General features: G+C 43.3%; 1 protein-coding gene and 1 long non-coding RNA gene across 5 annotated transcripts in view; one reads left to right on the forward strand and one right to left on the reverse strand.

Annotated features, from left to right (window-relative positions):
• PAMR1 (peptidase domain containing associated with muscle regeneration 1) overlaps positions 1 to 21,930 on the forward strand; it is an 86,446-nt gene that overhangs the window by 41,396 nt on the left and 23,120 nt on the right. For all 4 annotated transcript variants that reach the window (XM_074543218.1, XM_026795025.2, XM_005480154.4 and 1 more), the window contains exons 4-6: positions 5,111 to 5,225; positions 10,543 to 10,760; positions 15,874 to 15,981. In XM_074543218.1, coding sequence (XP_074399319.1) covers positions 5,111 to 5,225; positions 10,543 to 10,760; positions 15,874 to 15,981 — 441 coding nt within the window. The remainder of the gene's footprint in view (positions 1 to 5,110; positions 5,226 to 10,542; positions 10,761 to 15,873; positions 15,982 to 21,930) is intronic.
• Positions 1 to 21,930, reverse strand: part of LOC113459586 (uncharacterized) — a 42,906-nt gene that overhangs the window by 19,081 nt on the left and 1,895 nt on the right. The gene's annotated exons all lie outside the window — the stretch shown is intronic.

A 21,930-nucleotide genomic window follows, 5' to 3' on the forward strand; every position in this document is an offset into this window, starting at 1 on the left:
TTGACTGTCTCTTTGTTCATATTTTGCTGGAAGGGATGAAAGCAGATTCTGCTTTCCCTACTCTGTTCTGTCTATTGGGCTATATACCTTAGGCTTGTGTCCTCTTAGTAATTTAATTTAAAGCAACAATTTAACTTGCTTTCACAACACTGCCCATGATCATTCAGGAGGTGAAAGCATATAAAATAAAATCATTGCTTCAAATAGCGGAATGTGGGGAATCAACATGTTTCAGCAATAGAGCTATCTCAGCCGCCTTGAGGCTTTGAAGTTGATCAACTGAGTCCCCTGCTGTTTACGGTGTGATTTCTGAGAACACTTTAAAGTACCATTTTCTCTAGGTGCATGCTAGAGCTTCTCTGGAATTTTCTTTAAAAGAAGAGCCAAGAAAGAGTCATTAGCTCATCAAATTTTTCCTCCATCTGCCTGAATACATTGGTTGCCTACAGTACATTTCAGTTTATTCTTCCCACTTGTATTGAAGGAAACGCACCTTCACATAGAGGTCTATTTGGATATTTTGCATACTGAAATTTTGGACAGTTTTGTCTTATATCATTTTTCTTACTACCTGCTCTTTTAAGGGACCCAGTATGACACTGAGGCTGTGCTCTCTTTCATGTGGTTCTGTGGTACTTGAGAGGTGGGGTAGGAAGGTTAGACAGTGTTGTTGTCTCTTCCACTCTTACAGTGGGGACACAGAGGACAGTTGTGATGCCAACACATCCTGAGCTCCCCTTTTGTGGCTAACTCAATTTTGGCCTTGATGCGTGGCTCAGGCATGGAGAAAACCTCATGTCTGGAAAGCAGCCCACAACCACGATGGGTGCCGGACTGCGCCTCCCAGCGATGTGGCTCTGGGTCTGGAGGGCGGCCAGCAAGCAGCCTTGGAATGCCAGCAGGCACAGGCTGCTGGAGCCATGGATGTGCTAGCACACCTCAGCTGGGAGAGCACTGGAGGAGCCATCTCTGGTACCTGCATACGGTATCACAGCTCAAACTTCGCAGCCAGCTCCGGGTGCCTCGCCAGCGGCAGAGGGCCAAGAAATCCCGGAATGACAAAGAAGCGCCAGCACGGTAATAGCGGGATGTAAACAATTTGCCTACTCCGTCCTACGCTGCCAAGGCCAGCGCTGCCGGGCACGGCGCGGCCTCCCGTGCGGCGCGGGGGGCGGGCGGCAGCTCCCGCCGGGCTCTGTCTCCCTCTCGCGGGGCCGGCGGGCGCTGCCGCCGTGCTGCGGCTCCCGGGCCGGGCCGGCTGGGCAGGAGGGCGAGCGCCGCTCCGGCCGCATCCCTGCACTGCCGTGCTGAGGCAGCGCCCCGGGCACGGCGCGCCCGGCTTGGCGGGCACTGCAGCCCGGCCCGGCGGGCACTGCAGCCCCGGCCGCCACGGGCCCCGCAGGCACCGGCACCGGCCCGCACGGGCGGTAGGGGGCGGCCGGGGGCCCGCGGAGGCCGCGCCGTGGGGCCCCGGTCATCCCGCTGGATGGGCACCGGGAGGGTAGCGCGGGGGATCTGCGGGCAGGATCAGCGCCTGTTGATACTGAACGCGGCGGGGGGAGCTCTGTGGCACCGTCTGGGTACCTCGGGGAGAACAATGAGGCCCAGGCCCCGCAGCGCTCCAGGGGCTGAGAGCGTTGGCCAGCGCAGGGTGAGCCCCCTGGAGAGATTTGTGGGGGCTGCCAGCAAAAGTAGCAATGATGTAGAGCCATGGCAAGGAAGAAGTACCATGGCATGGCCCATGGGTCTGTCCGGTTTGTAGTATCTGCTGGCATAGCTGGAAGCATGGGTATGGCTGAAAACCCACCAAAGGATACCAGATCATTTGGTAAAAGGGTAAATGATATAGGGTAGGCCAAAGAAGTGCTCTTAGGAAATAAGCACACTGACTAGATTTAATTGGGTGCTAGAATATTTCCTAATGGGACTTCTCTTGGATTGAATCATCATGACCTAAAAGGCACATCAGACTCTAAAACCAGGAGAAAACCAACCCTGCAGAACCCTTTCCTCTGTACCCTGCGCTCCCAACAGTTTTTGCCAGCCCCAAATTGTAATGTCACTTGAAGGCACATGCTCCATTAAAGCAGGGGAGAAAGTGGTGTTTTCTAACAGCTGTTCTCAGCTCTGCTGTCCAAATGTGGACCCTGTGCCAGACAAGAGTACTTGTAGTTTTTGAAACTTTCTGAACATTACTGTTTCACATAATACTGGTGACCGGCAACCAATAGGAAGCAGCAAGTTGTGACAAGTGACAGCTGCCTTCCCATATCAGCCTGTTTCTGAATAGCAGAAACCTTTCTACTGTCTTTCTCCTCTTTTCAGTCTTCCTGACCTTTGAAGGAGCCTCACATCTGAGATGCAGCACTCAAACAGAAGATAATGTGTCCTTACCAAAGGTCGTCTCAGGACCTCTCCCTCCATAGACCCATGGGTCTCTGGGGGCTACAACTCAGAGGTCTCCTGAATTTTTTATTCTCTGTTAGTAACAAGCCTTGGAGGAAATCTTACTGTGGCCCTGAAAGCTGCCTTTTTTTCAGGAACAGGAACGGAACAAGGATGTTGATACTCTGCCAAAGTGGTTTATTTTTTTGTAAATGAGGCAGAATTTGCCAGCATTTGTGTTTATGATGTAAATTATTTTTGAGGGCTTTCCAGGTCTCCTGCAGATTTAGAATAGGAAGAGAAAAGGCTCCTTTTGATCAACATATGATTGAACTGTTGGTCTGGGGAGTCAGCCTAACTTCTGCTAGAAGCGCTGGAGATTAAAGAGCGCAGATTTGATGTGATCGCAAAGGTGCTTCGTGCAGAGAGGGGTGGGAGCAAACCTGAGAACGTTCTTTTGGAGAGAGTCACTGAATGGCTCCTCTTTAGTCTCTGGACCACCTGCTTTGCTGGCCAAACCTACTTCCTCAGCGCCAGTGTTCAGAGAGTTCAGGCTGTACCACGGCAAACAGAGAAGTGTGTTTAGTATGCCGTGCATACAAGTATCTCTTTGCACCAGTTCTCTGGCTTTCCTTTGTTAAAGGCATCGAAAACTCAAAAGCCCTTCAGGACGAAAGGAAAACTTTCTTTGAGGTGGTCCAAGCCCCCTGTCAAACCCTCTGAAGATTTCTAGCAGCTTTGTCCCAGGTTGTTTTTGAGGCAGGAGCCAATGGCAGCACAAGGGCCTGTTTCTTGCTGTGGGAAGGAGCATTATCATTTTCACCACAGCAGATCCTGCTGTACTCGATGAATCCTAATGTGGTTGCTGGGCACACTCATTAATCCTCGCCTTTTACAGAGGGAACTGAGCGAGCCACAGAAGAGGATGAAACACTTTTGAGGAACTCTTCTGAGCAGGATTTCTGTTTCCTTGGGTCCTGCTTAATTAAGGGTAACCGAGGGTAAATGAACAAAGGGTATTTCATTTGAGCAACACTTTCTTAAGAAGAAAGAGGGGGAATTGACCTGCAGTCTTCATGTTTCCCCATAGACCAGCTGCAGCAGGATTGATTTCCAGACACTATGATCAATGGGAACCACAGATGCTCGGTACTTCACCAAATCAGGTCACTGTCACCCTTTCTCCCTCGGGAAGCAAGGGCCCGGAGGCGAGTGTTAAAACCCTCTGTTTCAGTAGGAAACATTCATCCTGGGTTGCTGGTTAAAAGCTTAGGGTTTCTCTAGGGAAACAGACGGAAGCAGCAGAGCTTTCTGTCAGACTGAAGAGGTAAAAAAGAAGTGAGAAAATTGCTGTGGAGGTCTTTTGGGTCATTCAACTTTTTGCTTATCCTCATCTGCAGTGTGTAGGCTCTCCTGATTAGGTGACACTGTTAGACTGAATTGCAATTTTTGTCTTGCAGATACAGGCTCATACTCCAGCAAAGCAACAGAAGGCTTACCAGGGGAGGTGGCCATGTGCAAGACTCCACTCAGAAAGATGTAGTCAGGAAAGCAGGAGCTGAAAAATTAGCTCTGTCTGATACATATTGACTTAACTGTGCATTTTGCTAGGATGTGCATGTGCAGATCACAGTAAGCTCTGAAAAAATCACTAAAAAATTTTGCATCTTCCACAGAGGAAAATATAATTAGCCATATTTTATAGCTAGGGAAAAGGGAGAGGTTACTGAAGGTGAGAGAACTCTCTGGGCTAAAAATGTTCAGCATTCAAGATGAGGAATTAGGACAACTATCCCTGGACAGATGCCTAGGGACAGCTGCAGGATTTTCATTAAAAGATATTGCTCCCCTGGTGTGACCTTGTCTGCTATTTGTTCAGCTCATTGTCCTCTGATGGTTTTCTTAGATTGGGCACAAATGACTGGAGCACTTCATCTTGTCCTGTTGGTGCTGAAGTACATTCCATAGTATGGTGAAAAACTGAGAGCAGCACAGGCAGAGTGGAACAAGACTAGAGGAAGGATAAGAAATGAACCTGAAATAAGAGATAAGGGCTGTATATTCTATATGTGTCACACTGAGTCATCAGTGTCACGCTGATGATAGAGGAGCTGTGATGTTTATATATCTTCATTGACATGGTGGCATTAACATGCAAGGATGATGTAGGGAATCCTGAGGACAAACTTGTCCTCTATGAATATAGCTCTTTTTCCTCCTAGAGTCTCCTTATGAAGGACTAGCAACCATGACGTTGGGTGCAACAGACTTTTTGTCTCATTCTTTTGCTTGAGCTAATTCAGGTGTTCATTGTAGTTTTGTCACTTTCCCACCAGCTTCCTCAGCTTCAGTGGTTGCAAATGTCAGCATGGGCTCCATCAAAACTGTTCTGAGCTGGAGCATCAGCCAGGTGTGTAGGTGGGCTAATTAACAGAGAGGCAAAAGCTGCAAGAAATGGTTTCATGAAGTAGCATTGCAAACCAGGGAGAAGCAATCAACTGCAATTTTCCTGGGGGTACTCTTAGCCTAGACAATACTCCAATACAGTCCTAACTCTTCACAGCCATTGTGTGGCTGTCCCAGTATTTTATACATTGTCTTGTAAGAAAGAGTGTATCTTCCTAAGCCACAACGTCATCTCCTTCTGGTGTTATTTCTACTTATATTTTCTTCAAATGTCTCTTGAAGGTCCTTCACACAATTTTTTTCTTCTTTTTCTCCCCAGGGTGTGGGCAGGTTCTCCGGGCCTCCAGAGGTCAGATTTTGCTGGAGGGTTACCCACTGAATGCACGATGTGAATGGACAATCCATGTTCAAGCTGGATTTAACATTGAGTTAAGGTGGGTCCTGCTGACTTTTAGCCAGCTCTGATTTCAGGTGGACATTGGGGTGTGTGGGTAACCAAGAGTCAAAGAGAGTCAGCAGCTGTGGGCCCTGGGGCAGTGAAGGTGTAGCAACCACTTTGCTTTTGGTACCAGAGCTCTTTCCCCTGCTCTGGCTTGTGATGGGCAGGGGCTGGACAGATCAGAGCTGGGCTTTCAATTCCCATTAAGGACAGATGGATGCTGAGGAGAGTTTCTCAGGCATTGGGCACAATGTGTGCCTTTAGAGGTGTTTTCAAGCCCTTGACAGCAAAGCACTCTATATTTTCTGAACTAAGCTGTACCAGGCTGAACTAAGACATTCTTTGAAGAAAAGACATAAGAATGTTTTTATATAATGTCTCATGCAAGAAGAGAGTTGCCCATGAGTTCTACCTTGCATTTAGCCTTCATTTTCCCCTCTTTTTTTTTTTTTTCACTCTTTTCACCAACCATGTTTTCTATCAGCCTCTGTTATTCCTCTCACCATTCCTATGCTTGGAGTATGTGATTGGTTTTCCTGCAAGTCACAGAATTACAGAATTAACTGAATTGGAAAAGACCTTTGAGAAGATCAAGTCCAGCCTGTGACCTAACACTACCTTCTCACCAAAATCATGACACTCAGTGCCACATCCAATCTTTTTTTAGACACCTTCAGGGATGGTGACTCCACCACCTCCCTGAGCAGCCCATTCCAATGCCCCATCACTCTTCCAGTGATTATTTTTTTCCTAATGTCTAGCCTAAACTTCCACTCACACAGTCCAAGACTGTGTCCTATTGTCATGTCATTGCTCTTCTGTTGAGAGCAATGTTAACCAACCCTAATGCCTCAAGCTCACAGTTCCTGCCTAGTGCAGGAGAGCCTCTTGTTGGGGTAATTAATTTTGTTTCCAAATGTACACAGCAGGGTGCTCACACATGCAGCAGGAAGTATGGCAGGGGATGGTATTCCAAACACACTAGCTAATATAATAAAAAGAATAGCTTAATCCTTCACATCAATATTTTACTGACTTTGGAGCCCAGGAAAAGAACTATGCTAGATACATAAACAGTTAAAATACGTTTAAGCAGTTTAAATATGCTTGCAGAGAAACTTAATGGGAGGAAGAACAACAAATTAGTTGAAAAGAAGAGCTTGTGGTTTTCCCACACTAATGCACTTTTTCCAGACCTGCAAATGCAAGCCTATTGTGTAGTTCTGAGCTGTTATTGCCTAGATAGCATTGTATAGAAGACACAGGAAGAATGCTGTGAGGAAGAGTTTTCTGTGCACATGACACAACTTTGCATCAGTGTCAGTCAGCATGGATTGTACCTGCCTTCTTTTTAAGAGATATTATTGGTGAGGTGTATGATTTGCACAGCCCAAGCTTAGGGAGGTGATATTTTTCTACATTTCTGAAAAGGGCTTTGTTAATTTTGAGGCTTAAAAAGTGCTTCAAGAGCTACAGGTATCACCCTGTCTTTGCTGTTGTGGGGATGGATGTGTGAGAGTGGAAATGGATCCTGTTCATGCACATAATTATTGAATGCACCTATCTCTGATTGAAGTTTTACAGCCAGATGGCATCAGGCACAAGAAGGGAACCAGAGGTTATTTTAGCAAAGAACACTATATTGAAGAGCAGAACTTGCTGTGGCTGCACAAAGGAGACTCTAATCTGTTTTCAAAGCAGTAGAGTGAGGAGTGCTGTAGTTAACAGATGTACTAACTCTTTGGAGAAATCAGACTTCCACTCTAGACCCTGGGGGCCACCCACATGCAGACTAGGAAGATGTGTCACATGAGATCCATACAGTTCACAGTATGGTTCACAGTTCACAGTTCAACTTTGCTGTTACAGAAAAAGGAAAACTTTAACACAAGAGTGCCTTTCTCTTCCTTGCTATGTCCATCCTTCCTTCCTGCAATCAAATAAACATAATACTAGGTATCACCCTGATGTAAAATAATGTTACATTTCAACTGTGAAGGTTTCCAAGAGGGAAGCCTGAACTACCATATTTCTGTTGTCAGCATCTAATTTATCTGAGTTGACTAACATTCGAGAATCCTAAAGCCCTTTGTCTAGGGCCCTTTGCCTGATGATGAGCCTAATGTCTGACTGCCTAGAAATCTCAGCAGATGACGTAGCCCTCCCAGTGAAAGATCAGGATCTCTCCTGAATGTCCACACTTTACCCTGCCACCCTGCAAGTCCTATAGGAGTCATAGAGGAAACCTTCTTGGCAAAGATGGAACAGGAGGTCCTCACAGAAGGTAACCCTGTAGTGTGTTCTGAGTCAGTTGACATCTTCAAGGTGCATCACCTCAGAGCTGTCCATTGAGGTATTTCACCAGTTAGATATTGTGGAAAATGAGTACATTTAATCTAAAACTTCACCTTTAGGCTGCTCCTACACAGAAGGGGAGGTTTACCTAAGCTAACCAACAGAGCCTGGCTCCTGGGTCTGCCATCCATGTTTCCTTCTCTTATTTTCATATAAACGTGCTGATCCCCTCTGTGGGTGGTAACTGCTTAGAGCTGTAATGCACAGCCAACCCTCTGCTGAATCAGCATAACTGCCAACAAAAAACTCCTTTTTTCATTCTCTCTGTGCACAAATCCTGTTTGCTGCCACTCTGGCTTGCAAGGGCAGGGATGAGGACAGGGTAATACAGAAGGCAGACAAAGTGGTCGTTTTTACTTGCATAGGGCAGGAAGAGTAACACTCCCAGGAGCACAGATAAATCTTCCCTTGCTTTAAGCTGTGCCATGCAGTCCTTTGGGGGTTGGCTCAGTAGAGCTGTTTTGATAAATAGTGTCCATGTTGTGGTGGTAGTTTGCTTTCTCTGCTTTTTTTTGCCAGCCTTGGGGGTTTTTTTTGGGTTGTGATGTATAGGCGCCCTCAGCCTGAGTCATGTCAAGGATGTCATATCACAGTGGAAGCAGCTCACAACTTCCAATTCTTTTCTTTAGTGCCTCAGCAGAGATGCAGTTTTAAATATGTCCTTTGGCTAGAAGCTTTCCTCAGGTGGCTTGGCCAATATATGCCCACTGCAGCCACTGATGAAATCAAGACAATACTTTTCATTCCATTTTGTATCTGATGACCTGTAGCACAAAATTAGCATGCTAAGTTTTATAATATTCAAGAGAATTATTATATAATTATGCTTTCACTAGTGAGGAAACTGAGGTCTGTTGAATTGTGTGTACCTGAGGCTCAAACAGCAATAGACCTCAGGGTTTGTAAAGGGTCCTGTCAGCTGGGCCATAGCCAAGAGGTTTTTAAAAGCTTTGGCAGGTTTCCTGACCTGCCAATTCTGAGTCTTAATCACAGGATCCCATGTCGTCAGTACAGCGTATCTGCTTCTTTGCCAAGTTAAATAAAATGCAAGTCAGAACTCCAATGCCTTTCACATTTTCCACTCTGTTTCCATAATTTTTTAAAACATACAAAGCGAACAATTAAAACCAGTATTCTTTGTATGGCTCTTTCATTCTCTGTGCCTATGTTTTGATATTCTCTGTTCAGGGACACGCATCAAGAGATAGTTTACCTTTACATCTATAAATAATACTGGGCATTCCAGAAATTTTTCTTCCGTATTTGCACACATACTTAATTTTAATCAGAAATGTATCAGTTCAGAAAACCAGAAAGTGTTTTTAGGATTGGGTCAGGATAAACTGTAGCCTGATAAGTATGACAAAGATGAACGGGTTAATTTGTATTGCTCTGTAACTTCCTTAAGGCTAGATCCCTGGGGTATGTTTCACCAGTGAAAGAATGTTTTGAAAATGTAGTGTATAACCTGATACGTGTGAGGATGTCTCTGACAGACCTGACAGAACTAGAATTCAACTCATGCATTTTATGCAAAGCAAAGTTGAATTATCTCTCTCTAATGCATATTTAAAGCAGATGTTTTGTTTTTTCTTCTACATTCCATCAAATTATTTTAAAAAATGAGGGGCTCTGCTCCATTGGTGCAGCTTCCTACAACTGCTCAGTCATTTCTCTGTAGGTAGTGTACTCCTGATGTTCAAAAATCAGCTGTATGACCTGAACAAAGGTGACTGAGTGCAGAGGCCTCTTAAGTCAGCTCATGAGTTGTCAAGGGAAGGTGGAGGAACATGGAGGCCTCCTTAACATGAACGCCTGAGTCTCAAGATAAGTATAGTGTGAAACAGGCTCCAGAATTCTCTTCCCTTCAGACTATGAGGTCCAGGAGCAGATCCAAAATTTGTCTCACCTCTTTGGTGTGAAAATGCAGCCTTGCAAACCACTAGGCCCACACTGGAATAGGCAATGTTGGAGATACAGCCTCATCCTAAATACACATCTGCAGTGTTAGGAGTCTTCAGGAAGACTGAGTGCATAATGAGTTTCATTTATAAAATATCTTGCTGAACAGTTAGTAGCACAGCCTCTCCCATGCCCATTTCTCCTTTTCCTGCTGTACCAAGGCTGAGCCCAGCCCCCTGACCATTGCACATTCTCCAGAGGCACTTGGTGTTGCTCCTTCTGTTTCTCGTTCCTATTCTGGTGGGGTGCTTTGGCTCTGTGCCCACCTGAATTCCAGTGGCAGCATATAGCATGGCTGTTAATGAACAAAAGCCTTGCACAGTGGCTGGATCGAAGCTAGGAAAGGACAGACATTGTGGGAAAAGGCTTTAAGTATTTCCCTTCTGCACTAATTCCTGTGCCTTATTTCTGCTCTCAAAAGACAGGCAAGTGCCACACATTGGGGATTTACTACCATTTTGCTTTCTAATGCAAAACGTGCTGTAGTATTTTGATTCTGTTTCTGTGGCTGTTTCTGCTTCTGTTACATCCCCAAGCTCTCCTTGTATCCCTAATTGCTGACTTCTGAATGTAGACAGCTTTTGAAGCTTTGTTATTTTATACTGTAACTTTCAGTACTTAGAACTTTATTTAGGCCAAATAGAACATTTTTTAGCAAACAATGACAGTAGAAATATGCCCCCTGCAGTGCCTGACCCTGGATGAAAGTTCTGACATTGTATTATGGCTAGGGACCTGATGCACGTGTATAGACTGTATGACTTCAACTTGGACTTCACTGTTCTGATACTTGTATGTTCTCATGGAGCAACTGTATAGAGTTGAGCCAGCTTCTAGGCATCATGATGCAAAAATTGAGATGAGTGAGAGGTCTTTGTGTGGTTAAGGGCATGTTGATTCACTGAGGGGGTATGCCCTAAATACCTAAATGCCCAAATAAATAGTATTCAGGGTACCCAGGTAAGCAGTCTGACTGTTTGTTCTTGTTTCCTAAGATTTTCCATGCTGAGCCTGGAGTTTGATTATATGTGCCAGTATGACTATGTGGAGATTCGTGATGGGGACAATTTGGACAGTCAAATAATAAAGAAATTCTGTGGAAATGAGAGGCCACCTCCCATCCGAAGCACTGGGTCTTCACTCCATGTCCTCTTCCAGTCTGATGGATCCAAGAACTTTGATGGATTTCATGCTGTCTTTGAAGAAATTACAGGTAACCTAATCTAAAAGTAGAACATGCCACTCATTCTCATTAATTCAATTTCACTAATCTCTTTGCCTGTTTTGCTTCATTAAAAACTTTCATGCTGTGTTGCCAACAGCAACTTACATAAAGTCAGTGTGGGGAAGATCCAAAAGCTGTCAGATGGCATGTGAATGTGAGGCTCTTCTAAAAAAGACTGAATTCCTTCTACTTGTGTGAAGAACAAGCACATCAGCCAGCAGAGAAAAGCTGCTGTTTTGTGTGATTTTTCTGTTTAAGTTGAAGAATTAAGAGCACAGAGGAAGTAGGGGAAGGGGCATGTGTATCTGCAGTGGCAGAACTGCTCAATGCTGTATGCAGGGGCAGAGTCATTGTCTCAAGCCGCAAAAACCTGATGCAAAGTGTCATAGATAGTTCAGTGAAAATGCCCTGACAGAATTCTTGTGTTGGCTCATGTACCATTAGGAATTAAAAAAAAACCCAACCAACCAAGACCAAAACAAACAAAAAATCCCCAAGTGTGTACACAGAACAAATTATTTTCTTTAAGGAAAAAAAATGAAGAGGCGTTTCCCATTCTGTGATGATCTCAGTGTTATGAATGACAGAAGTGGGGCTCCAGAATTACTGGTTTCATTACTACTCAGTGCTTCAGTCCCATACCTTGCTTTCCATAGTTTCAAAATAGCACTGCAAGTGTAGCTGGCTTGTAATTTTGCCATTGGATTAGCAGCAGCCTCCACGCTCTTCCTGGATCTTCCTTATTTAGCTATGTAAGGAATTTTGGTCAAATCTATCTACAGAACTCCTGGCACAGAAGACTAATCAGACTGTGCTGTTTTGCCATAGATAAACCCTGCAGGATCTATGACTCACCATAACTTGCCTTCTGTACACCCTGGTGACCCACATTTCATGAGGCCATCCAGGGTATATCTGGCTCAGGAAATTTAGTTAGTTTATATAACACTTACATAAATACACAAACCTGACTCTTAACAATGATCAGAGGTATATTTAGCAATATGAAATGTTCATACTTCTGGATGTAGCTCCTATGCCATTTCTCAGCCTGCCCTGCTCTCCAAATGCCACCTTTAGTACCTGATAGCAGGAGCAGTTAGCTATTGATAGTTTGCCTGGGCTTACAGCAGGAGAGGTGATATAGAACAAATGAGTGTGGCGTGGGCTATGTTGCATAAGGGCTGCCTACACTCAGGGAACTAACATTTTCCATATGGTGCAAGCTGAATTGGTTCTGTTTTCTCTGCCCAGCAGGGAACACTCGGTATTTGAATATTGTGGAGCACTTTATTTCCGCCCCATTTTGAGTGGTAATTATTCTGAGGCTGTGAGGCTGCAAGTGTGGTAATCCACACAGAGCACATTGTAAAGGGCTTCTCTCAGAGTTTGTGAGGAGCTCTATTTGTGCACTTTATTATGAGGCTGTTCTGGTCTAATGTGTAGTGCAGTGAAAGGCTTTTCAAACACTCCCAGTGTCTTTTTATGTGAAGCACTAACCTGGCCAGCAGGACCATTTAAGGGAAGAATAGAGTGTGCATGGGGCAGCATAGAATTGAAAGTGGGGGCAGCATAGGATCGAAAGCTCTGGCAGCACATTGAAAACTGAAGCATTTGCCCTGAAATTTCCTTCTGTGCACAGCACTGTGGAAGAGCCAAGGTCCGCAGAACAGATTTCACGGGGCTTACTAAATCAATTCCCTATGCTGCAGGTGGGAGCAGCAGCAACAGAGGTGATTACAGGATGTGGACTAGGACATGAAGGTGATCTGGTGTCCCCCAGCACCTTAGTGGTGTAGTGGAAAGGACTGAAGAAGTATGTCAAAATTTAATTCCTTCTTTTTCTGCCTCCTCTTCTGGTGAGCTCTGTACTGGCTTAGAATCCATAGTTTGCTGAAGCAGGGGCACTGACTGCAGAGAGATCACTGGTTCAAATTCCAGAAAGGTCTTGATTGATACAAAATAAGCTGCAAAGCCTATATCTCCTTTAGGAAAGGTCACTGTGTGTATAGTTATGAAAGGATGAAACCACACAACCTGCTGTGCTGCCTAGTCTGGAAGCAGGTGCTATATCCCATCCCATGCCAAGTGTGAAATGGGAACCAGTAATTGGCATGAGTGACTAGAAGTCACTGAACAGAATTCAGATGAGAAGCATGGGAGGCCAGATGGGGAACTATCAGAGTCTCTTAAGGATTAGACATATGCTGGATCCAGTTAGATGAAAGCCAGTTACTGACTTTCAAGAAATCTTTCCTTTCTGTACACACAAGCTAGTGGACATAACATAGTGACTTTAAACATTTGTAGTATTGTCCCTTGTTGTTTGACTTAAGCCAGGAAATCAAGACTCCTTAAAACAGAAAAAATATTTAGTGGTTTTTAGTATCAGGCATTTTATAGGAGAGTATCTGACACTTACCCTTATTCACTTGACTTGCTTACTTTTCCAGAATCAGGACACAAAGCTGGGACAAAGATAAAAGTTCACTAGCTTTAACCAGCGACTACAAAAATATCAGTCTGTAAGGAGTCTTCTAGTTCTCCTTCCCTTTCTCAGTGATATTTTACATAAGTTGTATACAGTACAATTGCTACATATATATTTTATTTTAAAGAATGAATTACTGTCCTTATTCAGGCCCTAATCTTCAATGAGACGTGGAAGATATTCATTGCCTGGCCATGTATAAATTGCTCTTACATATCACCACGTGAAACCTCCAGAGAAATCTATATGTGGCATCTATATATTTCTTACCTCATGCCATCTGGATAATAAGAAACTTCTCTGAGAGAAGCTGCTCTGAAGTTGGTCCATATGGTGGCAGTGACAGATCCTGGCACCCGGGGGCTTTTCCTGAGCTGGGAGACACCTGAGCAGCTTGTGGGAGGCGCTGAGGAGATCTGCACAGTGCCAGAACAAGCACCCCTCTGTACCCCCGTGCCTTTCAGGGTGCAGCCAGGGTGTGCAGCAGTTCCTGGCACCTTGGGAGTGCAGGAAGGGCAAGGTCCTGCTGCAGCTGCCATGCGGAGCCAGGCAGGAATCAGCACCCCCTGAGAGGGGGTGCAGCAGTGGTGTCCCCTCGGCAGGAACCTGTCCTCTGCATGCACCAGGAAGGAGGTAATGACCCAGGCAGGGCTGCCACATAAACATGGAGCCACATTAAACATGCAGGTTTGGCTGCAGGGAGGGCCAGAGCCTGTCTCTTTTGACTCAGTCATCACTGGCAACCTCTCTTCATACACTCCTCGAGCTGAGGCAAGGAGCAAGGCAAGGACTGGGGCAGCAAACTCCTTCCCACCATAAGAGATGATCAGTGTTCAGAGTGAGGTTCCTGAGGAACCTCAACATACATGAGCCTCTGGGACCTGATGACATACATCCCAGAGTCCTGAAGGAAATGGCTGATGTAGTTGTCAAGTCACTTTTCATGATATTTGAAAAGTCCCTGGTGACTGGAAAAGAGATAAAAAGGCAGCCATTTTAAAAAAGGGATAGAAGGAAGGACCACAGAAACTACTGACCTGTCAGCCTCACCTCTGTGCCTGGGAAGTTCATGGAACAGGTCCTCCCAAAAGGAGGACTAAGGCAGATGGAGGGCAGGGAGGTGATTCAGTACAGCCAGAACAGCTTCACCAAGGGCAAGTCCTGCCCTGACCAGGGCAGTCCTGCTTTCTAAAGTCCTGTCCTGCTTTCTACAGTTGAGGGACTACAACAGTGCACAAGGGAAGGGCTACATATGTTATGTCCATGAACTTTCATGAGGCCTTTGGACATGGCCACAACATCCTTCTGGCTAAACTGGAGAGAGATGGATTTGATGAGTGAACTGTTCAGTGGATGAGGAATTAATTGGATGGTCAGAGCTACAGGGTGGTGGTAAACAGCTCAGTGCCCCAGTGAACATCAGTGACAAGTGGTGTCCCTCAGGGGGCCATATTGTGGTTTGGATTTTGTATGGTAACACACTAATGTTTTAGTGATTGTAAAGTAGTGCTACTCTAAATCAAGGACTTTTCATTTTCTTTCACTCTGCCAGTGAGTAAATGCACAAGAAGCTGGGAGGGAGCATGGCCAGAACAACTGACACAAAGTGGCCAAAGGGATATGCCATACCACAGAATATTGTAAAAACTGGGGAGAGTTGGTTGGGAGCATGGTTTGCTGCCTGGGGAGGCCTGGGCTTCAGTCAGTGATATGGTGAGCAGCTGTGTTGTGAATAGGTAGTTTTTTTCTCTCCAGCATTATTTCTCTCTCTCTCTCCCCCTTTCAATGGAGTTATTATTCCTATTATTATTATTATCATCATCATCATATTTTTTTTTCATTTCAATTATTAAAGTGTTCATATCTCAACCAATGACGTTTTGTTTTTCTTTCTCAATTCTTCTCCCCTTCAGCAGTGGTGGAGTGAGTAGCAGCATGGTACTTAGCTGCCAGCTGGGATTAAACCACAATAGTTCTATTGGCTCATCTCTTCTTAGAGCAGGCATCAAAAAACATGTGGAATGGAAAAACAAGGGAATTTGCTGGTATTTAATGCAGAGTTACACATTCTGATATTAAGTTATGCTGGTGTATACAAACTGTATACAGTTCGATGTGCATCACTGTTAGATTGTTGTATGCAAGAGTTTCCCAGGGACAAAGCAACTCCCAAAATCTAAAACAAGGTCTGAGACACAAAAAAAGACCACAAAAACCATGGATCCCAGAACTGATCCCTAAAGTCTAGGTTGAATATCAGGAAAAATGTAGGTTGATATTAGACTTTAATTTAGTCTAAGCTCTAAACATTAATTGAACTTGATGTAAATTAATTGTGTTCCATAAATCTTTCTCACCACTTGACTGCAGTTAAAGGAAAATGGTAAAAGTAAAGTGTGCTGGGAAAAGAACTGCTCATCCCTATTAGATCCCTTCTCTAGTAAGTAAGGGCAGAAGACTTTTTGACATGCCTCAGGCCCTTTACTGTGTCTTTCTAACTTCTAACCATGATAATATGTAATTTACCCCAAGACACAGCCACCATGAGGAAAAACAGGTAGGTTCCCCATCCTATGAGAGACTATGAGCATTCTTGCTTTTCTTTTACAGCTTGTTCTTCATCTCCATGTCTTCATGATGGGACATGCATTCTGGACAAAAGCAGCACCTACAAGTGTGCCTGTCTGGCTGGCTATACAGGGAGTCGCTGTGAAAACTGTGAGTACAGGCACTGTGTGCATGACCAGCCTCCAGGGCTCACTGATGCATTCATTGTAAGGAGTGTTGGTGGTGTGTAGGTTTGGTCAGTCACAGATTCAGAGAAGGCACTGAGTTTCTTGTGGCATTTTTAAAGACATGTTTCTTGCAGTTCATGAAGATTTCCACTCAGTCATTCTGGAGCTTTATGTCAATGTGTAAAAAGGTAAAGCAGACTTGAAGCCAGGAAACTGCACACAAGAAATCTTTGTAATGGATTAGCCTTTTCAGACAGAAGTATCTCTGCCTGCTGCTTTCCACTATGTGCATCAGCTGTTCTCTACTGAAAACACATACCCTAGCTGAGCTCTGTACTTAATGCTCTAGACTGAGTTAGTCATAGGAAATTCATCTTTCCTCACATTCCCCTGGAAAGCAGAATTTTGGCACCATGAATGAAAGAGATTTGGGATCAAAACAAATGGAAAAGGGTAGATTCTGTTCATATCTGCACCTATAGTCACACACCTGGTTTTGTCCTGACAAGTGAATTGTAAAATTAGTGGATTCAAATCAATTGTCTGTTCCAGTGATTTACTTCTTCTTGCATGAGAATATCTTCCTCTAACAGAGCTCAAAAGAGCCTGAGGGAGTAAGAATTTTGCAATATATGCCATGATAAAAGCTGTATCATCTATACTAGCTGAAAGGAACATTCTGCAATACTTAAAGTCACTGAGCTAATCCTGGAAGATTTCACTGATAGTGGTGAAATCCACTTGGGATCATATTTAGCCCAAGACAGAAAGCATGGCTTACGCTATCCTGCTGTGGCATTCCTCTGGCCCTAAGGCACACAAATGACATTGTATCAATAGAGATATGAAAACAGGAGGGACAGATAAGTGCATGTAATGGGAAGCAGAGTTTTCAGTTCTATGTCAAAGGAACTAATATACACCAAACTTCACTTCAAAATCTTTTCCCTATGTATGCCATTGTTAGGAGTGGATTTATCTCCTGGAATTTATTTTATCTCATCAGGGCAGTTAAATCATAGTGGCATGATATCTCCTTTGATGATTCATTTTGAGGTAAAAGACTTTTCAATTTCTACACATGCAGAAGTAGCTCAGACATGAGGAGAGGTTGCTTCATATTTTCCAGAAACCTGAAAAAAAAATTGTTTCTGAACAGATTGCACAGATTTCTGGTATGTTTTCTTTAGGGAAGAGGTTGCTAAAAAGTGGAAGTTCCTGACCTCAGGACTAAGAGTGTCTGGCTCTTCTGCTAACAGCCTCTTTCCTGTGAGTAGTTGTTTAGCAGGTCATTTAGGGACTGGAAACTCCTGAGCTCTTTGCAACTGCTCAGCAAGATTAGTTCTGCTCCTTTAGAACAGAGTGAGGGGAAAAAAAAAAAAAAGGAAAGATTCCTGTCTGATTCAGAACCAACCAAAATTTCAAATAATTACATTTCCAGCAAACCTCAGCCCTAGTTTTGGCAGGCTCTACAGTACAGGCAAGGCAAAGAATGAAGCTCATATTCTTTTACTGACTTTCTTTTGTAATTCCAGTGTAGAAGCTTCACCCATGCAAACAACAGGGGAGATAGTTGAAAAACAATAGGATGGGATTTCTGTCACTGTAAGCAATGAAAGGTACAGGTACTAACTAACAGGATGAAAGAGAGGAGACACTTAAACATATAGACAGTAAGATTTTTAACTTGATGAGAATCTTTTAATTTGATTTGTAAAAGAACAACTTTGGTGGATACAATTCTGCTACATTATGATGTTTGTGGCTATATGTTTGCCTTTTGCTTATGCTAGGCATAATATTGTTTTCCAGCATCTATATTACTGCCTTCTCTGTGAATAGCAAACCTCACAGTTAGAAAACATCATGGCAAATCTTTTTTCTCTCCAGCCTCAAGTCATTTTTTTTCTTAAGATATTTCCTTCAGTTTTGCCAAAATGCATCCTAAGTATTTTCCAATGTATGGGGAGAAAAGCCAGAAAATTAAAGTTTGATTTGGTTTTTTAAGAACAAAAGGAAGAACGGGGAAAAATATCTATGACTGCAATTCTTACAAAGCTAATTGTGGTTTCCTGAACAGACTTTTAGTTTAAATGTTAAAGAGAGAATGTGTTTTCCTCAGAATCTTTCTTTCTGTTAGGTCTTTCAGCAAAAGTGCTGCCTTTTGAGGTAGAGACAAAAGAAATAAATTTATTTCTGCAGAAAACTGTCATAAAATAGTCACTTTTGGAGTATGGAATATGAGTTTGGGCACTATAAGACTGACTTTTTTTCAGTCTGGTTTTCTTGAAACCAGGTGCAATCCCATTAAAGTTAATGGATGAAAAATAAGCATAAGAGAGAAGAAAATTAGAGCCCCTTAATGTTAAGTGCATGTAGAAGCTCTGAGGTGGTGGAACAGAAGGCACCCAGAGAAATAGGAGGGTTTTAAAGAAATCCAAGGGACATGGTTCAGATGAAGAGAGACTGTGGGATTATCTCAGGAATGAGTTAAGGCCAAATTAAACAAATTTAGCAATGAGTATTTCATGACAGAATCAGAAATGGGGTTTTTTTTCCCTTACCATTCCAATGCAGCTCTATCTTTTTGTCTGTTACCAAGTTTAATTTTAAAGATGTAGGAATCAGTATTGGAATTATGGAAATCACCTTAATGAGATAAACCACAGGGAACCTATTGTTTCCTCTATTAAATTAAATTCCATCTATTTAGCAGGATGATCAGCATTGGTCAAGCTGCTTTCCTGGGGTCATATTTAACCCTAATTGCCCTGCCACTACAATCTGCAATATTAATAAAATAATCCAAGGTGCAGGTTACTTACAGCTAGCAGTCTCTTTTATCTTCTACTATGGCAGCCAAGAAATTAACATTTTGTTTACAATTTAAAGGGCTAATATAGTGAATTAAAGGTTTCAACAGCATGGAGTGAAACATAGGCATTTATCTTTCTGACAGCTGCTAATATATTTCAGTCAGTCCTGTTTCGGGGCCAGAAATATTTTAGATAGATATGTATTATTTCACTCCTGAGAGCGTTTAAAAAAATTATATGAAATTGTAAAACAAATGCTAACCTTCTATCTTCTGACCCAAAACACAATAAACACAAATCCTAAAGATAGCAAGAAATACCTTCTTAAAATAAACATACTTTGCTGTCATGATACAGTAGGTAGATAAAACTAACTCCTGTTTTAAATACTTGGGCTCTTTCTGACCTTAAAATGAATTTGCAGTATACCTACATCCCCCTCCCCGTGACCCCTTAGCCATGCTGACATGACTGAGAGCAAACTCAGGCTTTTCTATTTGACCTTTGTATATTCTAATGCTGTCAGAGGCATTAGGAACCCACAAAATTAGATAATCTTGTTCTTCTAGCATACAAATACACTGAGACAAACCAGCAACTTCATCAAAAGATGCAGGGGAAAAGTAAGAAGCTGACTAGTGCACAACCTGCCTGCTAAAAACCATCCACTCTTGTGTCAGAATGCCCATGACTCTGTGCAGTGTGACAACTACTTGCCCAACTCAAACTAAGAAAGGTCTTTTCCAAAGTTGCCCTGTTGAGTTGGCCTGCTGAGGATGCAGCTGTAGAGACAGTATTGCTGGTACCCCATAGCAAATGCTCTTGCCCTGTGCTTGTCCTCCTCCTAGAACGGGCTGTTCTGACTCAGAGTCCTCCCAGGGCTTGCTGGCCCCAAAGCAAGGGACCTTGACCTCATCCTGCCCAGAAATTTCCTGTTACCTTTATTTCAAACAAAGCCAGGCAAACTGGAGTTCCTACGCAAATAAGTAGAGCTTCACTGAATGGGGAATTCAGGGCTGAGATCTGATTTCCATTTTTATTCTGTTTCTTGCTCCTGTCTGCCAAGTAGGAGAGGTTTGTTCTGCATCCTAATGAAGAGTCTAATCCAACTGACAGAACTGTATAAACTAACTCCTTGCTGTAGCCTTTGATGTTGCTAGGGCTGGCCTTACTGTGTGCCAACAGGCCCCTGAATATAGCTTTCAGGCCTTTCCTCACAGCTGATAAAATCCACTTCCATCCTTTTTGGCCCCATATATCTGTGACTTGGGCTGGCTCTTAGGGATGTGCTCATCCTGTCAGAGTCTGCTTATATCTAAAATAGGGAGGAAGCATAACATCCCACCAACCACACCTCACCCCTGTTCTGCTGTGGGAGAAAGGAGCCCAGCTGTCAGTGCTTGGCATAAGCTCGACAGAGTTTGAAACCCAGCAGAGCTGAGGATGAGGCACTGGGGAGAGGTTCTGGGCATTGAACCTAGGTTTAGGTTTTCTTACCTAACTTTAGATATGTAATGCAGAGTTTTCTAGTAGCATGCTTGGAGGGTTTTTTTTTAATATAATTTTGTCAGAAATATTCTTAGTAATAGATTTCAAGGAGTGCCATAATCACTGTGTAAGTGTATAATTACATTATATCAGTGTGTAATCACTTCACCATTTACAGCTCACGTGTTATACCTTACCTACACTGCATGATTACAATGGAGAACTTCAGGTATAATTAAATAAAAACCCCTGAGTCCTTTCTTGCAGTGTTGTACTAGAAATTAGTCCTATTCCAGCTAGAGAAAATGTTCCAAATAGAAATATGACTCTTAATTTTCCTGCTCCTGGGATTGCCATTGGGTCTTTTTTGTTTGTTTGATTGGTTGGGTTTTTGTTTGTTTGTTGGGGTTTTTTGTTTGTTTGTTTGGGGGTGTTTTTTTGGGTTTTTTTTTGGTTTTTTGTGGGTTTTTTTTTTTTTTTTTGGTTGTTTGTTGGGCTTCACTTGAATTTTCCAGTGGAAAATGGCTTGTTTTATAAAGGGATTTTTTAGATTTTTTTAAAGGGACAGAGTTCTTCCTCACTTGTGTCAAGGTCACATTTTTTGTGTGGTCATGTCAAAGATAGGAGATTATTGCCACTCCTCCACCACATTTCCATTGTCCCTCCTATTGGGATATGTGTATGGGATAGGAAATAAAACCCTGCTTCTACTGTTGAAGGACATATATACCCACTAAGGCTATTGGCTTTTTTTCACTGTTACAATCCAAGGGATTTTGTGTGTCTTGAGAGCCACACAAAAACCTTTCACTCAGTGTGGCAGTTCTTTGGTTTTGCAGATCCATTAGGGGCTACAGGCTGAAGCTTAACACAGCACCACCCTTTATCTTGTCATGCAGCAGCTCTGTAGTGTGACCACAGAATGGTCTCAGAGGTGGCTGTTTTCCAGAACTTTCCTGGAACTGCCTCTGAGAGGCAACATAATATAGAGAGGTTTTTAATAAATCACTTCAGAGTTCAGTTCTGGGGGCATAATGCCCTCTCTTGTTTTACTGAGCTGGTCAGAAGAATATTGTGATGCTGTGTAGATGTTTGCTAGGATGTTAGCAAACATACATCCTGCCCAATAACATAGTCACTGCCCCACAGTACACTCCTTTCCAGGAAAATTATGTGCTTAAAAGGCAATCTGTATTGGTTAGTGACCAGTGCAGGAATTTGAAGGGCTTGTGTTGAGATGGAGGTAGAGATTTCTGCTCCCAGTTTTCACTTCAGTATATTTTCTGGAGATTTCTCCCTTGGTTAGAAAGATGTTGGAAATGCTCACAGAGAAACCACCTGCCAAACCACCAAGCACTATGTGTGGTGATTTAAAATATCCTAACATCAGTTCTGGGTTGTCTTAATTCACTGAGCAATAAACTAAAGCTGTGCAGCTCGTGTTACACAAACAGCTAAGATGCCTCATGGGAGGACAGAAACACCTAAGAGAAAAATGATGTTGTTGGCTGAGGATGGATATTGCTACAAACATCTGAAACAGCCACTAAACAACAGCTGCTGTAAATCAACCTGCAAAAATCAGGTCCCCAAGACTGGCCTTTCCCTCAGTTCCATCAGTAAGAATG

Source organism: Zonotrichia albicollis, chromosome 6, assembly GCF_047830755.1.
Source record: "Zonotrichia albicollis isolate bZonAlb1 chromosome 6, bZonAlb1.hap1, whole genome shotgun sequence".
In the NCBI taxonomy this organism is placed as follows: Eukaryota; Metazoa; Chordata; class Aves; order Passeriformes; family Passerellidae; genus Zonotrichia; species Zonotrichia albicollis.